General features: G+C 44.0%; 2 protein-coding genes across 2 annotated transcripts; one reads left to right on the top strand and one right to left on the bottom strand.

The window, feature by feature from the left end:
* Positions 1 to 205: 205 nt before the first annotated feature.
* Positions 206 to 11465, bottom strand: LOC135368210 (dolichyldiphosphatase 1-like). Its single transcript, XM_064601350.1, has 8 exons — positions 11074 to 11465; positions 10593 to 10693; positions 7967 to 8051; positions 7794 to 7887; positions 6547 to 6645; positions 5326 to 5454; positions 4692 to 4781; positions 206 to 605 (listed from the first exon to the last, which is right to left on the bottom strand). The coding sequence occupies exons 1-8, from the start codon at positions 11183 to 11185 to the stop codon at positions 566 to 568; spliced, it is 750 nt and encodes a 249-aa protein (XP_064457420.1). The 5' UTR covers positions 11186 to 11465; the 3' UTR covers positions 206 to 565.
* A 137-nt stretch (positions 11466 to 11602) lies between these two features.
* LOC135368209 (queuine tRNA-ribosyltransferase catalytic subunit 1-like) lies at positions 11603 to 16379 on the top strand. The gene is made up of 8 exons (XM_064601349.1): positions 11603 to 11868; positions 11990 to 12058; positions 12160 to 12377; positions 12437 to 12552; positions 13918 to 14056; positions 14568 to 14643; positions 14718 to 14912; positions 15575 to 16379. The coding sequence occupies exons 1-8, from the start codon at positions 11632 to 11634 to the stop codon at positions 15725 to 15727; spliced, it is 1203 nt and encodes a 400-aa protein (XP_064457419.1). The 5' UTR covers positions 11603 to 11631; the 3' UTR covers positions 15728 to 16379.
* The last annotated feature ends 667 nt before the right edge of the window (positions 16380 to 17046 follow it).

The raw sequence follows: 17046 nt of genomic DNA, 5'->3' as shown, positions 1-17046 counted from the left end.
TCATTTGTGAACTTTCAATACAAGACTCAGTAAAGGCAGAAAAAGGGAACAAGCAAGATTGGACACATTTCAAACCTGTATCCTACATACAGATGGGCATCCCTGGGTGCGCATCGGTAAAACAGGTCGCGAAACATGTCTGAAAGAGGCGGGGACACGTGAACGTGCTCATCATCCGTTCATATAAAAAGACCACTGTCAAAACTATGACCATTGCACATTATTATTGAAAGCAGTGATGGGTACAAAACATTTAAGAAAAATGCAATAAAAACAGGCCTGGAATGCAAACACAGTCAAATCTGTTCCCTAGAACAAGTTGTAGTTTGGCCGGTTTCACTGGCACCTCTGGCAGTACCTGTCTGTTATCCCATGGCACAGAAACAATGATGAAATGGTGATGGGACTGACTCTGCAGCAATGAACCCCAAGTGCTGTTTCCTGCGTGTTACACCACCGACATATTGGAAAGAAAGAGACCCCAAAAAGCAACATCGAGGACTGGCGACATGCCATCTTGCTTTGCGTGTTGCTACGTAGAGCAGTGTGGTGGGTGAGATTTCAGTCACTGCGACTTCATGGACACTAATTTTCGTTGTCTTGTTCTGCGTCAAGAAGTAAAAAAAAAACAATTAGCTCTAAATGCAGGAATGGAAGGTCCAACGATAAACACAATACTAGACAACTAGGACTATGCAATTTTTCAAGATTGCACCTGTACGTCCAAAAGCGCTTCAGAAGAGTGTAAAAAAGTGAGTCTGCTACATATGAAGATCCATATGCATACAAGGTGTCCCAACTAACAATTGCCGAGCCTTAAAAAGAAAAAAAAGAAGCTATATTTGTCGACGAAACCAGCTGCATGTTGTTAAGGTTGTTGTAATAGTCAGTACTTTTATGTTTATGCTAATTGACTAATTACCCTAAATTAACTGCATTTAATTCGTGACCCGAGAGAAACAGTGTCAATGGACTGGTCACAGTGTAAGATGAGACATTTTTTTAAATAAGGTGTCCTCAATGCAGTACCCTTGACGGGTCTCTTTTTTTCCCTGCAAAAATGAAGAGAGTACCATGTGACTGTCTGCTCATGCATTGCTCTTGGAATGCCTTCATGCATTTGCTGGAGCAACAAAATTCACCTTATCTCTGCATGCCCTTCCATATTAGCCTCCGGATAAATGCGAGCAAGGCAAGCAGTTCCTTGTTGACTGCTATTCATTATATGTATCACGTTTTCTGGGAAAACAAAGCATACAGTACAGGCAGCTCGACGAAATAGTAATACGACCATGGCTTCTGTGCAAACCTTCGTTGCACAGCTCCAACTTGGGAGCGACGTACGTGTCAGTCACGTGATGCCGCGTTCAAAGCGAGAATACTTCCGAGGCATTTGCTGTGCCTCTCTCCATCCTATTCACTAATTCCCAGTCACGGCAAAGTTTCCTTGATTTGTCGTGCCCTCACATCAGCTAAACGTGTGGCTGTACAGCTCACCACTGACCCATCGCAGAATTCAGGGATTGCGTGAATGAGAAAGGCAACCCCTCACTGTCGCTTGCATGAGGTTCTGCCGAATGAGCTTGGAATGAACAAGGGGCTCGCTATAATTCAGCATCAAGATATCGAGTCTCATCTAAAGCTTCAAATATGCGGCCTGCACGTCAGTGAGAGTGATTATATCAATCACTGTTGCGTGTCTGTCATACGTCAACGACAAAAGAGTAGCAGATATCAGCGAGTTTTACTACATTGTACACTATCGCCTCTGCGTATCCAAGGGATAGCATTGGTGGTCGCACAGTGCACAGTGCACAGAACCACCACGCTATCCCTTGGGTACTCAAAAGCTATAGCGTATCAACGCACTAAAACTCAATGTTCTCCCACTTTGGTCGGCATGGCGATACAGCTGCCACACGTACATCTGGCAAACACATCCCCTTACAGTTCGACTCCAACTCCAACTCCATAGACCCACACACCATCGGGAAGAACCGGGGTGTCACTGTACAACAGATTCGTGCTGCACTACTCGCTTCCCACAGTGTGAGCGGTCCCAAAAATGTCGAGGTTGTTGGCACCCTTTGAATCCTTCATTTCAGGTATCACGTAACGAAGAGCATCAAGCATTTGGGAAGTGGTAGCAGACTCGGCTAAGGCTCTCAGTGGTGTTGCTGACCGACGGCAGCAGGTGTCACCTCGATCGTGTGATCCCAGGTTAAAAAAATGAGCATCCCTCCTACACACATCACATGGCGATGCACGTCCCGGCACTTGTCACGTGTCTCTCGTGAAGGCGATGAGGGCGTTCCGCGCACAGGAGATTCAGGTTAGCTTTTGTAGGCGTTGCGAGTTTGCTACGGCTGTACTGACATTCCGTACATCCCTAACATCCTGTACAGTGAAACCCGCGTATAACGATACTGACGGTAATCGCGAATTCCATCGTGATACGGGGTACATCGTTAAACGAGGGCTGACCTAAATAGCGCATCCCCGAATCGCGCCTCACCCCGCGTGTAGCAAAACAAAAAGAAACAGATGCTAAAAACGCGAAGCTGTGTGACATCGCACTGGCTTGGGAAAACAGCGACCAGAACTCGTGGAGGGAATCGGGGAACATATCGGACATCTTCTGGTAACACTAACGTCACCATTCCGCAAGTCGGCTTCACCTAGCGCCCGCGTGCTTTAGGAAAAGCTTGCTTTAGAACACTGCCGCGCGACTCGCGGGTTTAATTCCTTTGATGCGAATTTCGGATGATGCGAATTCTTTCCGCTATCCCGTGAGATTTGTATAATCGAGATTGTACTGTATCCTATCGCGGTGAAAATCGCTGCGAGGTTGCGCGCATGAGACAACGTCCCACATCGTCATACGAGTACTTGGAACCGCGGCCTCCATCGCTGTACGCGGGTCGTTTCCCTATAGAAACAATGTATATTTTGACGGTAAAATCATGAACCATCGTTTTACGAGGGATATCGTTATACGCGATATCGCTGTCCACGGGTTTTACAGTACTGGCTAAAAACAGAAACGAAGTTGTCTGCCTCTGGACTGCTCCTCTAAGAACATGCACGTAGGTCTCATCCACGAAGATACGAGAAGATTGGCGACTGTTACATGGGACACCGTGTATATGACGTGCACGTGTCGTACTTCTGCGCATATACAGCATATGTAATTATGTGCTTCGTAAATGTAACCATTTGCATCATAATAACATCTATTGTAGAACTACCATATTTTCCAGTGTATAGCGCTTGGTATACAATGTAAAAAGTGTCCAAAAGAGGTGGTGATCGTCACCTGCCAGTGCATGTTATACACCCCAGTTTTTCCTGGAAGAGCAGTTCCTAAGATAGATTTACGTTTAAAAAAAATGTATAAAAACACACTAGACGTGCGTTTTGATTACTGAGGACATGTAGAAGTGTTTACGGTTTATGTGCACTGCTGGCGATGGCACCTTCTGCTACCTAGTGCATGTTGCCCATCAATGTGCGTTAAACATCTGACATTCAAAATTCCACTAATTTCCTGGGGGTGCACGTAATACTGGGTATTTCCGTTTAGCTACAACAAAACTTCATAAAAAGAGGAGTTGCCTTAGGACGAGTTTACTTTCATCACTCGAATACTCTATGGGGCTTCTACTAGAAAACTATTTTTTCCCAATACAGTGAACTCCCACTAAACGAAACTCGGTTAAATGGAAATTACAGATAAACGGAGCAATAGGGTCACCTTTGGTTGGTTTCTTATACATGCAATGATAAAAATCTTTGGATAATTGAAACAACCCGTTTTATGTACTTCGGGTAAACGGAACAAAGTGGGGGTACCAAGATGCCGCCGAACCTGGAAGATTACCATTCACGTCTCACAACCTGGGCGGAAGTCATAGCCAGTGCAATCCAATCCATCAGTCACTCATACAATGTTAGGCTTAGCGCTTAGCTCTCGTCCACATGTGTCTTCATGAAGACTGTCAAGGGTCAAGACACAGCCACATGAAGGGGTTTCGCTTGCATCAATGTTGCGGATAATTTGGGGACATGATCGCGAGAGCAAATCAAAAATAGAAACCGTGAAATTTGATATGCCAAAGTCAACGCTGTCGTCATAGCAGGCGGTGCATTGAAGGGTGATGTGGATGATGCCACATGATACTGACAGGTAATATCGGAAATCTGGACGCGGGAAGAGGATGCGCCGCGTACCCGGCAGAACAGAAAGATAAACCTCATTGTAGATTATTGAGATGTGCATGAAATTTTTTTCCAAGCCTCAGGCATGCAGGTACATTTTGTAAACAAATCGAAAAATGCGAAGAGAACAGCAGTTAATCCTTTTTTTTCCTTGCTACCTGCAGTAGTGGAAGTTGATTATCTTGAAATAAAGTTGCATTTCATGAAATCCGTGTACTTTGCTTAAATGAAACTTCCGATAAATGGAACAATATTTCCATTCCCTTGGAGTTCCGTTTAAGAATCAATTCCGTTTTTAATCAACCTTTTAATTATTGACTATAGGGAGCACATTGCGACATTAAGGCCTGATCTTCACATCATCCGCTCAAACCACTGATGAAGCACAAAAGGAACCGCAGCGTACGCTACAGACCACTACTGCAAACCGCAAGTCATCAACTGAGTGATGAGAAAATGTTGAGGTGTGTTACCTGGACTCAGTTCTGTAGGAGGTGTACTCAAACCACATGACATTTGGTATCAGTGTGGTGTCTCTTAACATCAAGAACTCACTGACGGGCCTGTAATTCAAAATGGAGAACTTCAGCAAGAGTGCAAGAGTGCAGCACCACACATCATGGGCAATAGATCTGTAAGATAATGGAGCGATAGCTGTTCAGGAACTGACAGATGCCTGGGTGGTGTGAGGATACTCAAACTATAATTTTGTTTTGGAGTTAATCAATCAATCAAAAGAAATTAATTAGTCAGTTTTTCAACTGTAAGGAATAGGGCCAAAATGTCAATGAGAAAGTTGTAGCAGTTGATACAATGACACGAAACCCACTGATTGCAACTTTGTACCTCTAACGGATCCTTTTTTTCCCCCGGCTCCGAAGACAAACTTTCGGGCTTGCAAAAAAACTGGCTCGGGACCGAATGTCACTAAAACGGAGCTCAGCACCGCCCTCCCATACTGGTACTGGGCATAGCAACATTATGGACGTTGCTTGATATGAAAATTGAATTGAGTTGTAAAAAGATGCCCTCTCCTTTCGCAATTTACGTTCCTCCTCTACTAGCCCTTATGTAAACTGCAATAGCCAAAAGGAACTGGTTACATACCAAGAAACAATGCGGGGAAATAAAGGAGTGAGGACCAGTTGTGTGGCTGCAAACCAGAGGCAGGCCAGCACAGAACCTATTAGGGCTCCCCAGAATACTTGAGACCACGTGTGGTATTGCAAGTAAACCCTGAATGGCAAAAGAGAGTTTAGGTCAATACATATCTTCCCATCACATTAGCCCTCTCTCATCTTATTACACATATGCATAAACACAGACTCTATGTACAAGGCACGTCCAGAAAGTAAGTTCTGTTTTCGAATCCATTTTCCGTTTCACTGGGAGAGACTGCGATCACCTTTGTAGGCATGCATGAGAGTTCATTTGTCTACTGGGTAGTTACGGACAGCATTTTGAAGCGATAAGATGGTCTTTCTTCACATACAAAATGTTTAAGGCAACAGAATGGTCTGCCGCGACTCATATTTGCGGTGTGCCATCCAAAAGGACAGTTCTCTGACTGCTTCTGAGAAGAGACGACGGAAACATTTTCATCCCAGCGGGTGGTTTCTCGGAGGTGAAAACGATGAAGATGACTTGAAGGAACATTATCAACTGGCCAACCACACTTTAGTTTCATAACAGGCATAATCAACAAAAACAACATTATTTGATGATGATGAATGGGAAGTTTCATCGCCAGAGGCCAGGCAGCCATTCCACATCAATGGTATGCGAAATATGTAGATGTTAGATACTCTTGGAACTCGATGAAAATAAAACATTCTAAGAACTGAGCAAAAAAAGAGTCTTTTAGAGGGGCACTAACGTGCAAACATTCCTCCTCACCAAGTGAAAGGTGCCGTTACCTTAATACCAACGCAAAAGTAATGGTATTCATCCACTGTCTCGTTCGATTTATGAGTGAAAGAAACCACAATTTACGCTTTCCGTCTGCTACTCCATCTAAAAAATGTGACCATGGTAATATGGCTCTCATTGGTACCTTCCCACAGTTTGTGCAACCACTGCACAAGATTGTTTGAGGAGGCCAATGTGAGGCCCCTCCGCTTTGCCACAGTTCTTTAGGAGAACAGGGAGAGCATAAATTGTGAATGACACGACCGATGAATACCCCTTTTGTGTTGGTGTCAAGGTGACAGTGTCGTTCGTTCCACAAGGAGAAGATTTTTGTACTAGGTATTGTGACCCTTTAATATTGAATTACGGCTTACTTTCCAGATGCCCCTCGTGAGATCATGCTACGAAGGATCTGCTTACCTGCTGTAAGAAACTGCTCCTGCCAGCAGGAAGCAGGTGACTATCACAGAGTATTTCCACAAGCTTTCCCAGGGCCAGCTGCTGCTGCCGTGATGTAGCCTAGAATGAGCACGTGTCAGACTATCATAGATGACTGAACCGTGGGACACAGAAGGTATATTTTTTATTTTATTATTATTATATTTTATTTTTTATTTTATTTATTTTTATTTTACTTTATTTCGTGGGTACTTTAAAGGCCCTTGGGCACTACATAACGGACGGCGGACACAGCACATATAATAACCTATAAGAATATGTAACACACTATGTACATACTATATGGGTTAACGTGGGTTATACAATTATAAATTTACAAAAGACACAAAAAGTACCGACATCAGCTACGCACTGTTCTTTCATTGTCCCCTATGATGAGTGCGGTGATTGCTTTTTTGAATTCTAAAGGATCGTGAAGCACTGCAATGTTACGAGGTAAATCGTTCCAACATTTCGCTATGTAACAACCGAAACATCAACCACCACAACAAGCACCGTATCCACGGACGAAGGAATTAGGGGGTGCTGCATTGCTCAACTGAAAAGCAAAGACTGCTGACAGGTCATGTGACAGCACCACTGGCTTTCTGGTTTCAGTATCACGGTTGTCTGAACAGTTCTACTAATAATAATGCGTGTAGCTCGCCAAAATGCCCTCCCACGATGACACGTGCAGGACATCTTTTGCTCTTCTCAGCTAGTGTGACACGTACAGATGGCGACAAAAGATTACGGAACACAAGAGTGACGGTTTTCTTTATCGGAAGGCATCCTTTATCTTTATGGCGTGAAGATGCCTACATGCACCGCATGACACGCAAATGACTGATGATACCCCCGTGAAAGTCGCCCGGTAACAGGGAGTAGTAAAAAAAATCACAGTTTCGTGAAATTTGAGTTTTTGGTAATTAACAGGTCCGTGCTTTGCCTCCCTGTGTACGTTCCCAAGGTCAGCGTACCACACTCAACAGAAAACACGCCCTCATAAATGTTTCGATCCCCGAAGTGTTTGTCATCTTTGAAAAATGTGCTGCTCTCTAACACACCGGAGTGTGCCTGGGCTCCAATGACGCATGTGCGACATTAAGCGAGTGGGTCCTGAAACACTCACATCACAGGGCACCTGCTGAACACACCTAATGTTACAAACAACTATGGATAAGGACATGAGTACGGATAAGGATAATACGTCCATACAATCAACTCACCGGATAGCGATGAAGAAGGCCAAGTAGGTCGCCACAAACCACATAAGTTGCGAATGACTGGAGGGCATTCCGAATTCCGTGAAATTTTCACGAGCTACAAGAAAGGTTTTTGGTTACTTAACAAACTTGCCCACATGCAAAAAAAAAAAAAAAGTGAGGAAAGGGAAACCTACCTTTATATGGCCTCGCTTCTTTGATAACATGCTTAAGAACAAAATTTACACCTTCACTAAGCAGCGTGCCACACAGGAATGTGATCTAGGGTGAATACGAAAACATAACATTAGTACACAGTGGGAAACTCTTCCCACTGCTGCAGCATAAATATGCTGGGCATCACTCTGCTTCAGCAACAGCTTCATTCCTAGAGTGATAACAGCCACCTTGGGGGCACTGGGAGAATGTTGAGTGAACAAAATCCTTGAGTTAAACTGACAGGATAATTCTGTTCAATTAAGATTTCCTCGTGGGCCCAGGGGTTGCTGTAACCGCGCTCGGGAACAAGACCAGATTTTTTCCAGTGTTATCATTAAGGTTGACAAGAGCTGTACAAACAGCGATGTTATTGCGTTTGCTGCCAAACAAGCTAGTGTGCATTCCTACAGACGTTTCAGTGAGGGCAATTTGCCGAGTCAAACTCGGGGTGTCACCTTAATGAGTCAACCTTCAATTAGGGGTGCAAATTCCGGGAAGAAACGGGTTAAACCGTAAAACGTCAGGCTCTATTTAATAACACTTAAACAATAAGCAATACATACATAAATAAACAATACTACTTTATCTATAACACGAGCACATGCAATGACGCTTTCAACAAATGCGGAGAGGGCAATCTCGAGCTTATCATGAAGCAAACCAGTTAAGACGCAGGTCCTACCATCCAGAATTTGCTGTATTTAATGGCCTCTAGTACGTACCCTCTGAATGGCTCACAAAAGACTGGGGATACAAAACTAACTAGGGGCTAGCTAATGGCTTTACAGCGTAGCATGGCCCGGTATGTTGCAGGAATTTCTACACAATCATTAAAGGGACGGTTGCACCTGTTCCGGTCGACTTCAAAACTATGGTGTCATTTTATTCCTCGCGAACCGCTGGTCACGGCATCGAAGACACCACGCGAAATACTGGTGTGGTTTCACTGTCATTCGACAGGATACACTACAAGTGCAGATGCCAGGATGTTGAAAGCATTCCAGAATTCTCTCTCTGGAAAAGTGGGGAAACGTCATTCTGTAACTGGCGAATGCTGATACGCCTTCGAGAAACGGAATGCCACGGCCATGCAGGCGTAACATAGAGTTATGAGGGCGTCTCTCTCAACTCTGTGCACCGCCCTCTCACTCCTTCACTTACGGAGTGATGTCATGCCGCTGGAGCTAGTAGTTAACTACGTGTAGTTAAACTACTAGTTAAACTACCTGATTGTAGTTAAAAAGTAGTTATCAACTACTTGCAGAAATGTAGTGTGCAACTACTAGTTAAACTACTATTTCGAGTAGTTAGCTACAGTAGTTAGGTTACTGCAGGCACCAACTATGTACTTCCGATTTTGCCGCAGGCTTTACAGCATGATTGTGCTTCCCACTTTTACCATGAGCAACTTGTTTTATGAGAACGGAAATGCAGAGCAATTGTGCCGTGCATGCGTATTAAATCTTCACTTTCATCACTGCACGTGATTCATGTTTAGCTGACCAAGGACATTATAGAATGGGATTGCTGTTGATGGACAACGTTAAGTAGTTAGAGATGTAGTTAAAATGCATTGCAGTAGTTAAAGAAGTAGTTTTAACTACCTCCCCTGAAAAGTAGTTGAACTACTAGTTAAACTACTCCATTGCAAAGTAGTTAGTAGTTATAGTTAAACTACTGTAGAAGTAGCTAGTGGCCATCACTGATGATTAGGGCTCGGATTTTTAGGCATTCGCCTATAAATGCCTAGAAACGCCTAGAAACGCCTAAATACGACATTTTCAGGTTTGCCTGCCTTTTTATCGACTCTATTGAATTGTAGCATTTTTTAAACATCTTTAGACGCCATAAGAGCCTTTTCTGAGAGGTGTAAATTCGAGCGGGGCTTTCAGGCTCGTGCTGAGTGCTGCATTTTGCTTTTCACTACTGCATGTTTGCACATTTTGTTCTTTTTTTTTTTGCGTACATTTGATCCAAAGATTTAGCGCTCTCTGGGCCTTTCAAGATCTACGAGGGCGGAAAACTAAAAGTATCATTCAATATAGCGTGCTTCCCGGCTGCCTCAGCATTCATGTACCAAACGTCAAAGCTTGTATGATACTGTAACCCTTAAACGAGCAAGTTTTCCTCGGTGGAGCATTCAGAAACACCAACAAGGCCAAAGAGCGTACCAGATTAACGTGCCTATTTTTTGCTTTTTATTGCCTATTTTGGCATTGGGGGGGGGGGGGGGGGGGGGGCTTAAATGCCTGCCTATTTCCGTCGTTTTAGGTGCCTAAATTTCTGGGCTCTGGTGATGATGTAATCCTGAGCAACCCTATTCCGAAGTAGGGTCACCACGGACAGTAACTCTAGCTATTTCTCAACAGTCAAGCGCCAACCTCACTTCTTATGCAATTCGGGAGCGTAGCTCACACACAGAAAAAAGTGCACATGCATGAGCTGCACTTGAAGTATGTTTAGCCACAGAAGTACTTATGCCCCTATCGAAGTCCATACCAAGCATTGCAAGGTCCCTTTGGTGAGAAATCAGAGAACATGTCCATACAATATATGTCTAACACTACCACCATTACCCTCCCTGGTGTCAAATGTTGAGCTTACCGTGTGTAAATCTCTCCTGAAAACCACGAGTGTGCCGAACGCAACCAAAACAACCAAGGGTGATAGCGAGATGTAGGCGAGTAATCTTCCGAACCAATCGCCTGAAAAAAAAACAAATAAATAAACGTTTCGTCACCAATATGACTCTCTTCGAAGACTACGCACAACGTAGAAGGACACGTCAACTGTGTGGTTTATCAACACGTATCCACAAAGCAAGCAGATATCGATGTGTCGTGCTCTGTTCTTCCTCGTTGGCATTCGCCGACAAGGCACTGCTCTTTCCACATACGTAATACACGCAAGCACTACACTGTTAGAACATAAACGCAAGGTATCCAACGTATGTAGGTCTCCTCGGTATTTATATTAAAATAATATCGCGATATCTGCTGCAAAGCGAACCGTCAGCCGGTTTCGGTGCCGTTGTCATGCGAATCGGATGCCTCGTCGAATTATTCGTGACAGTTTAAGTAATTACCTGTCGGGTATTCAACGTGTGTGAGTGCCAACGGGCTCCACGGTGGTGCTTCGTTGTGTAAATTACCAAAACTATGCGAGCTTGAGCCCTCCACCGTGCCTCCGGCGGCCATGTTATGGATCTTGAAGATCAAGGACCGCACACCGCACGCACGGTCATATTGGTCATATGGTAAACTTGGGCCAGCATGGTGAGTGGCGAGCACGACACACAAGAATGCCAAGTTCGTTGGTGAACTCCACGCTGGAGGAAAGGAAAAAGCACTTGCACGTCTCAACGTGCTACTTTGCTTCTCGATATTCTCATGCGTTCCGAGTTTTGCGGTACAAGAAACGGAGATTCTCCGCGCACCTGCGACCGTGTTCGCTGTATTCGCGGGGTAATCGTACGGATAATAAGAAATTCGCGATAAAGTTTGCACAGAAAAGTTTAAACGTTGATTTTTGTTTATGTTCTGACATCAAACACTGATTTTGTGGTTCTTTTGGTGCTTTTGGCAATACTTTGCTAGGTTATTGACAAGTAATTTTCTTAACAGGTGCCGCTGCATGCCCAAACATGGCGGCTCCCATGGGCGATTCATTGAAACATGCTTTGCAATTTAAAGTTGTTGCAAAGTGTAAAGTTACGAAAGCGAGGGCATCAGTGTTAACTCTTCCACATGCAGTCATCGAGACGCCAATATTTATGCCTGTGGGCACACAGGGCACCCTCAAAGGTCTTCTACCGAAGCAGATTGAAGAACAGAACTGCCGGCTCATTCTGTCGAATACTTACCACCTAGGCATGCGACCGGTTCGTATGTTGTAGATGATGTAATGCGAGAGACAAACGTAAACTAATAAAACAACAAACTGCATGGTTCTAGAGTGCTAGCTATCCCATTCTGGTTAAAACATTGTTTTCTTTTGCACAGGGCATTGATATTATAGAGAAGGCAGGTGGTCTTCATAAGTTTATGGCATGGAATAATGCCCTACTGACGGTGCGTAATTTTTGTGTTCTTTCTTTAGCATCAAAAAGGCTGAACCGTACGAACACCTTGCCATATCTAACGTTTTTTGGAAATAAACCTGAACCCTACAGGACAGCGGTGGCTTCCAGATGGTGTCTTTGGTCAAACTCAGTGAAGTAACTGAGGAAGGCGTCCGTTTTGTGTCGCCTTACGATGAGCGAGAAATCATGCTGTCACCTGAAAAGTCCATCGAGATTCAGAATGTTCTCGGATCGGACATCATGATGCAGCTAGATGATGTAGTGAGCAGTACTATATCTGGACCTCGTGTTGAAGAGGCCATGCACAGGTACCTTAAAATTTGTTTGGTTCGATGGAGGTTTGACTCATAACGTGTAACGAACGCAGGACAATCCGCTGGGTTGATCGGTGTGAAAAAGCTCACAAGAACCGCGCCACTCAAAACATCTTCCCTATAGTCCAAGGTGGGCTGGATGCCGATCTGCGAAGACGCTGTGCATTGGGTACGTGCATTTTATTGTATTAGCTGTACAGCAGTTGTCCCCAAAATGTGGGTCGTGACCCCCAGTGGGGGTCGCGAAGCGGCCCACAAGTTGTACATGAAAGAACTGATGTTCTGAGGCTGGAACAACATAGAAGGGACAAATACATACAAAGCCTCAATTTGCCTAAGAAATTAACGTGAAAGATGAAAGTCACTGAAAAGGTTAGCCAGCTGTAGGACTCGAACCCACATCTTCTGGATTGCCGGTCCAGGGCTCTACCAATTGAGCTAAGCTAACACGCCTTCCCAGCGACTTCCAGCGTGTGTCATCTGAAGGGACAAACCATCTGCTCTCTCTCACTCATCCTCCTTTCACTCTTACATTTTTGCTCACTCACAACCTTTTCAGTGACTTTCATCTTTCATGCCACATTGTGTCAGCTATTTCGCATTACCAGGAAGCCCGTGGCAGAAGACACGGAGGTTTCTCATAAATGTGCTTGCATGCGGGGCACGCGATGCTTTCAATACGACACACGCCCTCGCTTTCACGCTTGTGGTCATTGCATCTGCGTCTATTACGGCATATACAGATGCCCTGCCTTCACGGAGCACTGCGCAGTGGCATTTTCTCGAATTAGAAGGGACGCAAAAAACCTAAGAAAACCATGCAATGAAAACAGAAACATATGTCAGCACACTCGGACCCACAAAAACACCCACTGACCCCACGGCCCCCACTGACCAGCGGACCAGGAGGAGTTGCCCCTGTAACGTCATCGACGACGTGGCATCATGCTTCTCCTCCTCATTATGCCTGCTGTGGCGAGTTAAAGGAGTACAGAGGGCCATCCAAAAAATTTCCAGACTAAGATGTCTGATGAAAGTGTGTGCGTCATTTTACCGCATAGCGCGAAAGGTTCTGATGTGTGCAATGTGTTTCCCAGAAAAAAGCTCACATAAACATGGTACCGCACGTTCACCATTAAACTCATCACCCCAGGTATAACCAGGATGAGAAGGTATGATGCACGTCACCGATGACGTTATAAGGAGAACTTGTTCTGGTCCGCCAGTCAGTGGGGGTCAGCGCCTTGTCCCTTTGCCGCCGTAAACCAGTTTTGCCAGTTCTCCCGGAGAATTGGGGATAGAAGGAGCGGCTGAATCATTACCGAGCCAGGAGGAAGGCTTCTTCAGAACCTCGAAAAGCCGAGTAGTGTAACTATTTCCCCCCATGTAATGCCCGTAAGGGCCCTTGGGGTAAGATAAATAAATTATTGTTTGGTATTGTCTATGTTGTGCCCGATATGCAAATTCTGTGTGAGGGCCCCTAGCTTTTGTACCTTGAGCTGAACTAAAACAGGGGCAACCTGTTGCTTTCCAGAGCTCTTAAAGCGTGACGTTGCCGGGTATGCCATAGGAGGTTTAAGTGGTGGAGAAAGCAAAGATGACTTCTGGCCCATGGTGCACCTCAGTACGGATCTTCTGCCACCCAATAAGCCTCGCTACCTCATGGGAGTTGGGTAACGTCTTAGGCCCTCCTCAACTTCTTGTATCACTCACCGTGTTTTCCGTCAAGTGTGTTGCTCTTTCCAAATCACCTCTATGGAGATCGTTCCGCAAACGCCGGTTTCAGCAAGCACGCTTCAACAAGCAAGGCATTTTCGAGTGTAAAATTTCTCTTAAAATTACAATAATTTTGATTGGAATAGCGTGCTTGCCTTCCAAACTCATTAAGAAAAATGCTCCTACCTTTGCTTAGCTAATTTGCGAGTTCAGCTCACAGATTTAGCTTAATTAATGCATACCGCAAATACAAGCTACCATGGTGTGTGGCAAAACATTTTACCATCGTCATCCAGAAGGTTGCGCATTTTTATGTTACGCAAGCTGTGTTTGTGAATTAAATGGTGCACGTACCATGTTCACCCTATGCATATTGTGCATGACATCTCACTGTAAATGGTGTGGCTTTTCATTCGCACCACCACGAAGTTATATGTTGTTCAACTGTCCTCCGCATGTAATACCAAGTTTTGCGGTGGACCTGGTCATTTGCAGCGCCCTCGGCTGTGATATGTTTGACTGCGTTTTCCCGACCAGAACAGCCGTGAGTCCCAATTTTGCCCAATTTTTCGAGTGTGCAGGCCAATGGGACTCAAATGCATATTTCATTCCTCTCAGAGGTTTGGCTGCGCATTGGTGCCATGGGGACAGCTAAACCTAAAGCAGGAGACCTTCAAGAACGACACACGACCCATTGAAGATGGCTGTCCATGCACAACATGTAGGGACTACACCAGAGCCTACTTGCATCACATCGTCAAGCAGGAGACTGTTGCGTGCCACCTGGTGTCTATCCATAATGTCAACTATCAGGTGATAACTGCTAATATTTGCATACGTTAAAGCAAGATGCTGATGATATATTTACGCTGGTTGGGTGATCTATCCCTTTTCAGCTACGCTAGTGCATATGTTTGTGCCCCGTGTAACTCACTCAAAGAAAAATGTACCGTTAATTCTATTCAAGAAAAATTCTAAAAATATTTTTCTGCGATTTAAAGGTGAGGCTTCAAATTGTTATTATGCTTCTCTGATTTGTATCACTCACTTTTTTTTTTTTGTCAAAGGCATTAAGTGACTTTGATGGCCATGTGGCTCAGTGTGTGTACGTGCTTAATGTTGGTTTAATCTTCAGACATTCTGTTACATTATGTTTTGTCTCTGTGGCTTGAGTGACAGTAGTTGCAGTACGCAGTAGTACGCAGTTGTTTTTCTGCAGGTGCTGCTGCTGTAATGGAGTTAAGGCATATATGTCAAGCTTGTCTTGGCTTTTTGTCTTAGCACTTCCTATCGGTTGGATGGAAACAAATACATAATAATAGTAACAGTGAAGTATTATTGGCATAAATACTGACACATGTCCTGTACAGCTTACCTATTCTCTCAGCTTTCGGCATAATTGTTGTTCATGTTCTTGTTCTTTTTCATTTCATCCTTTCTAAGATGTCATGCCATTTTCTTTTCTGTCGTTGCAGATGCGTCTGATGAAGAGCATTCGGGATAACATCATTGCTGGCACGTTCGACACCTTCGTGAAGGACTTCATGCGGAACTCATTTCCTAAAGGAGATTACCCTAATTGGGTCGTGGATGCCTTGGCTGCCGTGAATGTTACTCTAGGCAGTTAGAAATAATCATCAAGAACGTTGTTGTTTCCTACATCGCATGCCACCTGCGAGATGTTTCACTGGAACCTGCATTTACATCCATTGTGCAGCTTCATTGTAGATGTATAACAAAACAGTAGACAGACTTTGAGGTGTTTATGATATACTGTAAATATATTTTTATTCGCGAGTATTTAATTTCGCGATTCCAGGGCTGTTTGCTTTCGTCGGATAAACGTCAAGCTGTGTTCACGAACACAATTTTTCTCGATTTTTTAGCGGTCGCGAAATTCGCGAAAATTAATACATCGCGAATAAAAATACGTTTACAGTATGCAGAATCTTGACAAAAGTTGAGATTGAGAGAGGGACTTTTACGTTTTAGATCATGATGGTCATAGTTAAGGATAATTTTTGCTGTCTTTAGCTTGTGTGTTACCACTGTTCTGCTTAGCACTATAGAAGGCAGAGATGTAGTCAATCAGCATTAGAATCCATTTGCATTGCTTTCTTGTCCCCTCACTTCGGTGTTGGACCATGGTAGGACCATAGTGTATCCATTGTATCTCGATTCCTTTTGACTACTGCATGAAGAGTATTTTTCTAAGACAATTTTTATGTACAGCACATATAAAACTATTTTATATTCACATTAAAAGATTTCTGAACATGATTTCTATACTTGTGGCAACCATGGATAACATGGCGCAACACCACATTCGGTGCAGTCATTTATGTTCCAGGGGTACATGGAGATTTGGAGTCATACAGACATGGAGTTGGCCATCTGTTGGCCGTTCTCGAAAACAGTTGCATTGTTACTGTGCTGGTGGAACTGCAGCACCACTACAATTACCTATCTGTCTAAAGTTATGGGGTTAGCTTCTGATCACCCCTGCAGTCTATGCATGGCACAGCCAAAATTACGGAGATACCGCAACTGTTTTCATGCCTCCATGAGGGAGAAGTGTTTATCTACCTACCTGAGGGTTGCAAATATTCTGGCTGCTCACCATAAGTTGGTGCGAAAAATGCTATGAGAAGCAATGTTTAGCATTTTTTCTGGGCTACATGACTAGAACTAAAGAGAAAACTATTTTTAATGTTGGGATACTAATGGGTACTACAAGCCAGAATAGACTTGTAGAGAAGTAAAACATAATGCGTATAGGAGAAAAAAATATGTAAAAATGCGACTCTCAAAAATGCGGCAACTTTAACCGTAAGTAACAAAAATGGTGGAGCGAAGAATGAAGTACAGTGAAATCTGGAAGAAAGTATCGTTCCCAAGGAACACAAGGAGCAAGTTTTTAAAAAGTTAATTTTTTTATAGCAGAGAA

This window comes from Ornithodoros turicata, chromosome 9 (genome assembly GCF_037126465.1).
Source record: "Ornithodoros turicata isolate Travis chromosome 9, ASM3712646v1, whole genome shotgun sequence".
Taxonomy (NCBI): Eukaryota; Metazoa; Arthropoda; class Arachnida; order Ixodida; family Argasidae; genus Ornithodoros; species Ornithodoros turicata.
This window is presented reverse-complemented; position numbering and strand designations above follow the sequence as displayed.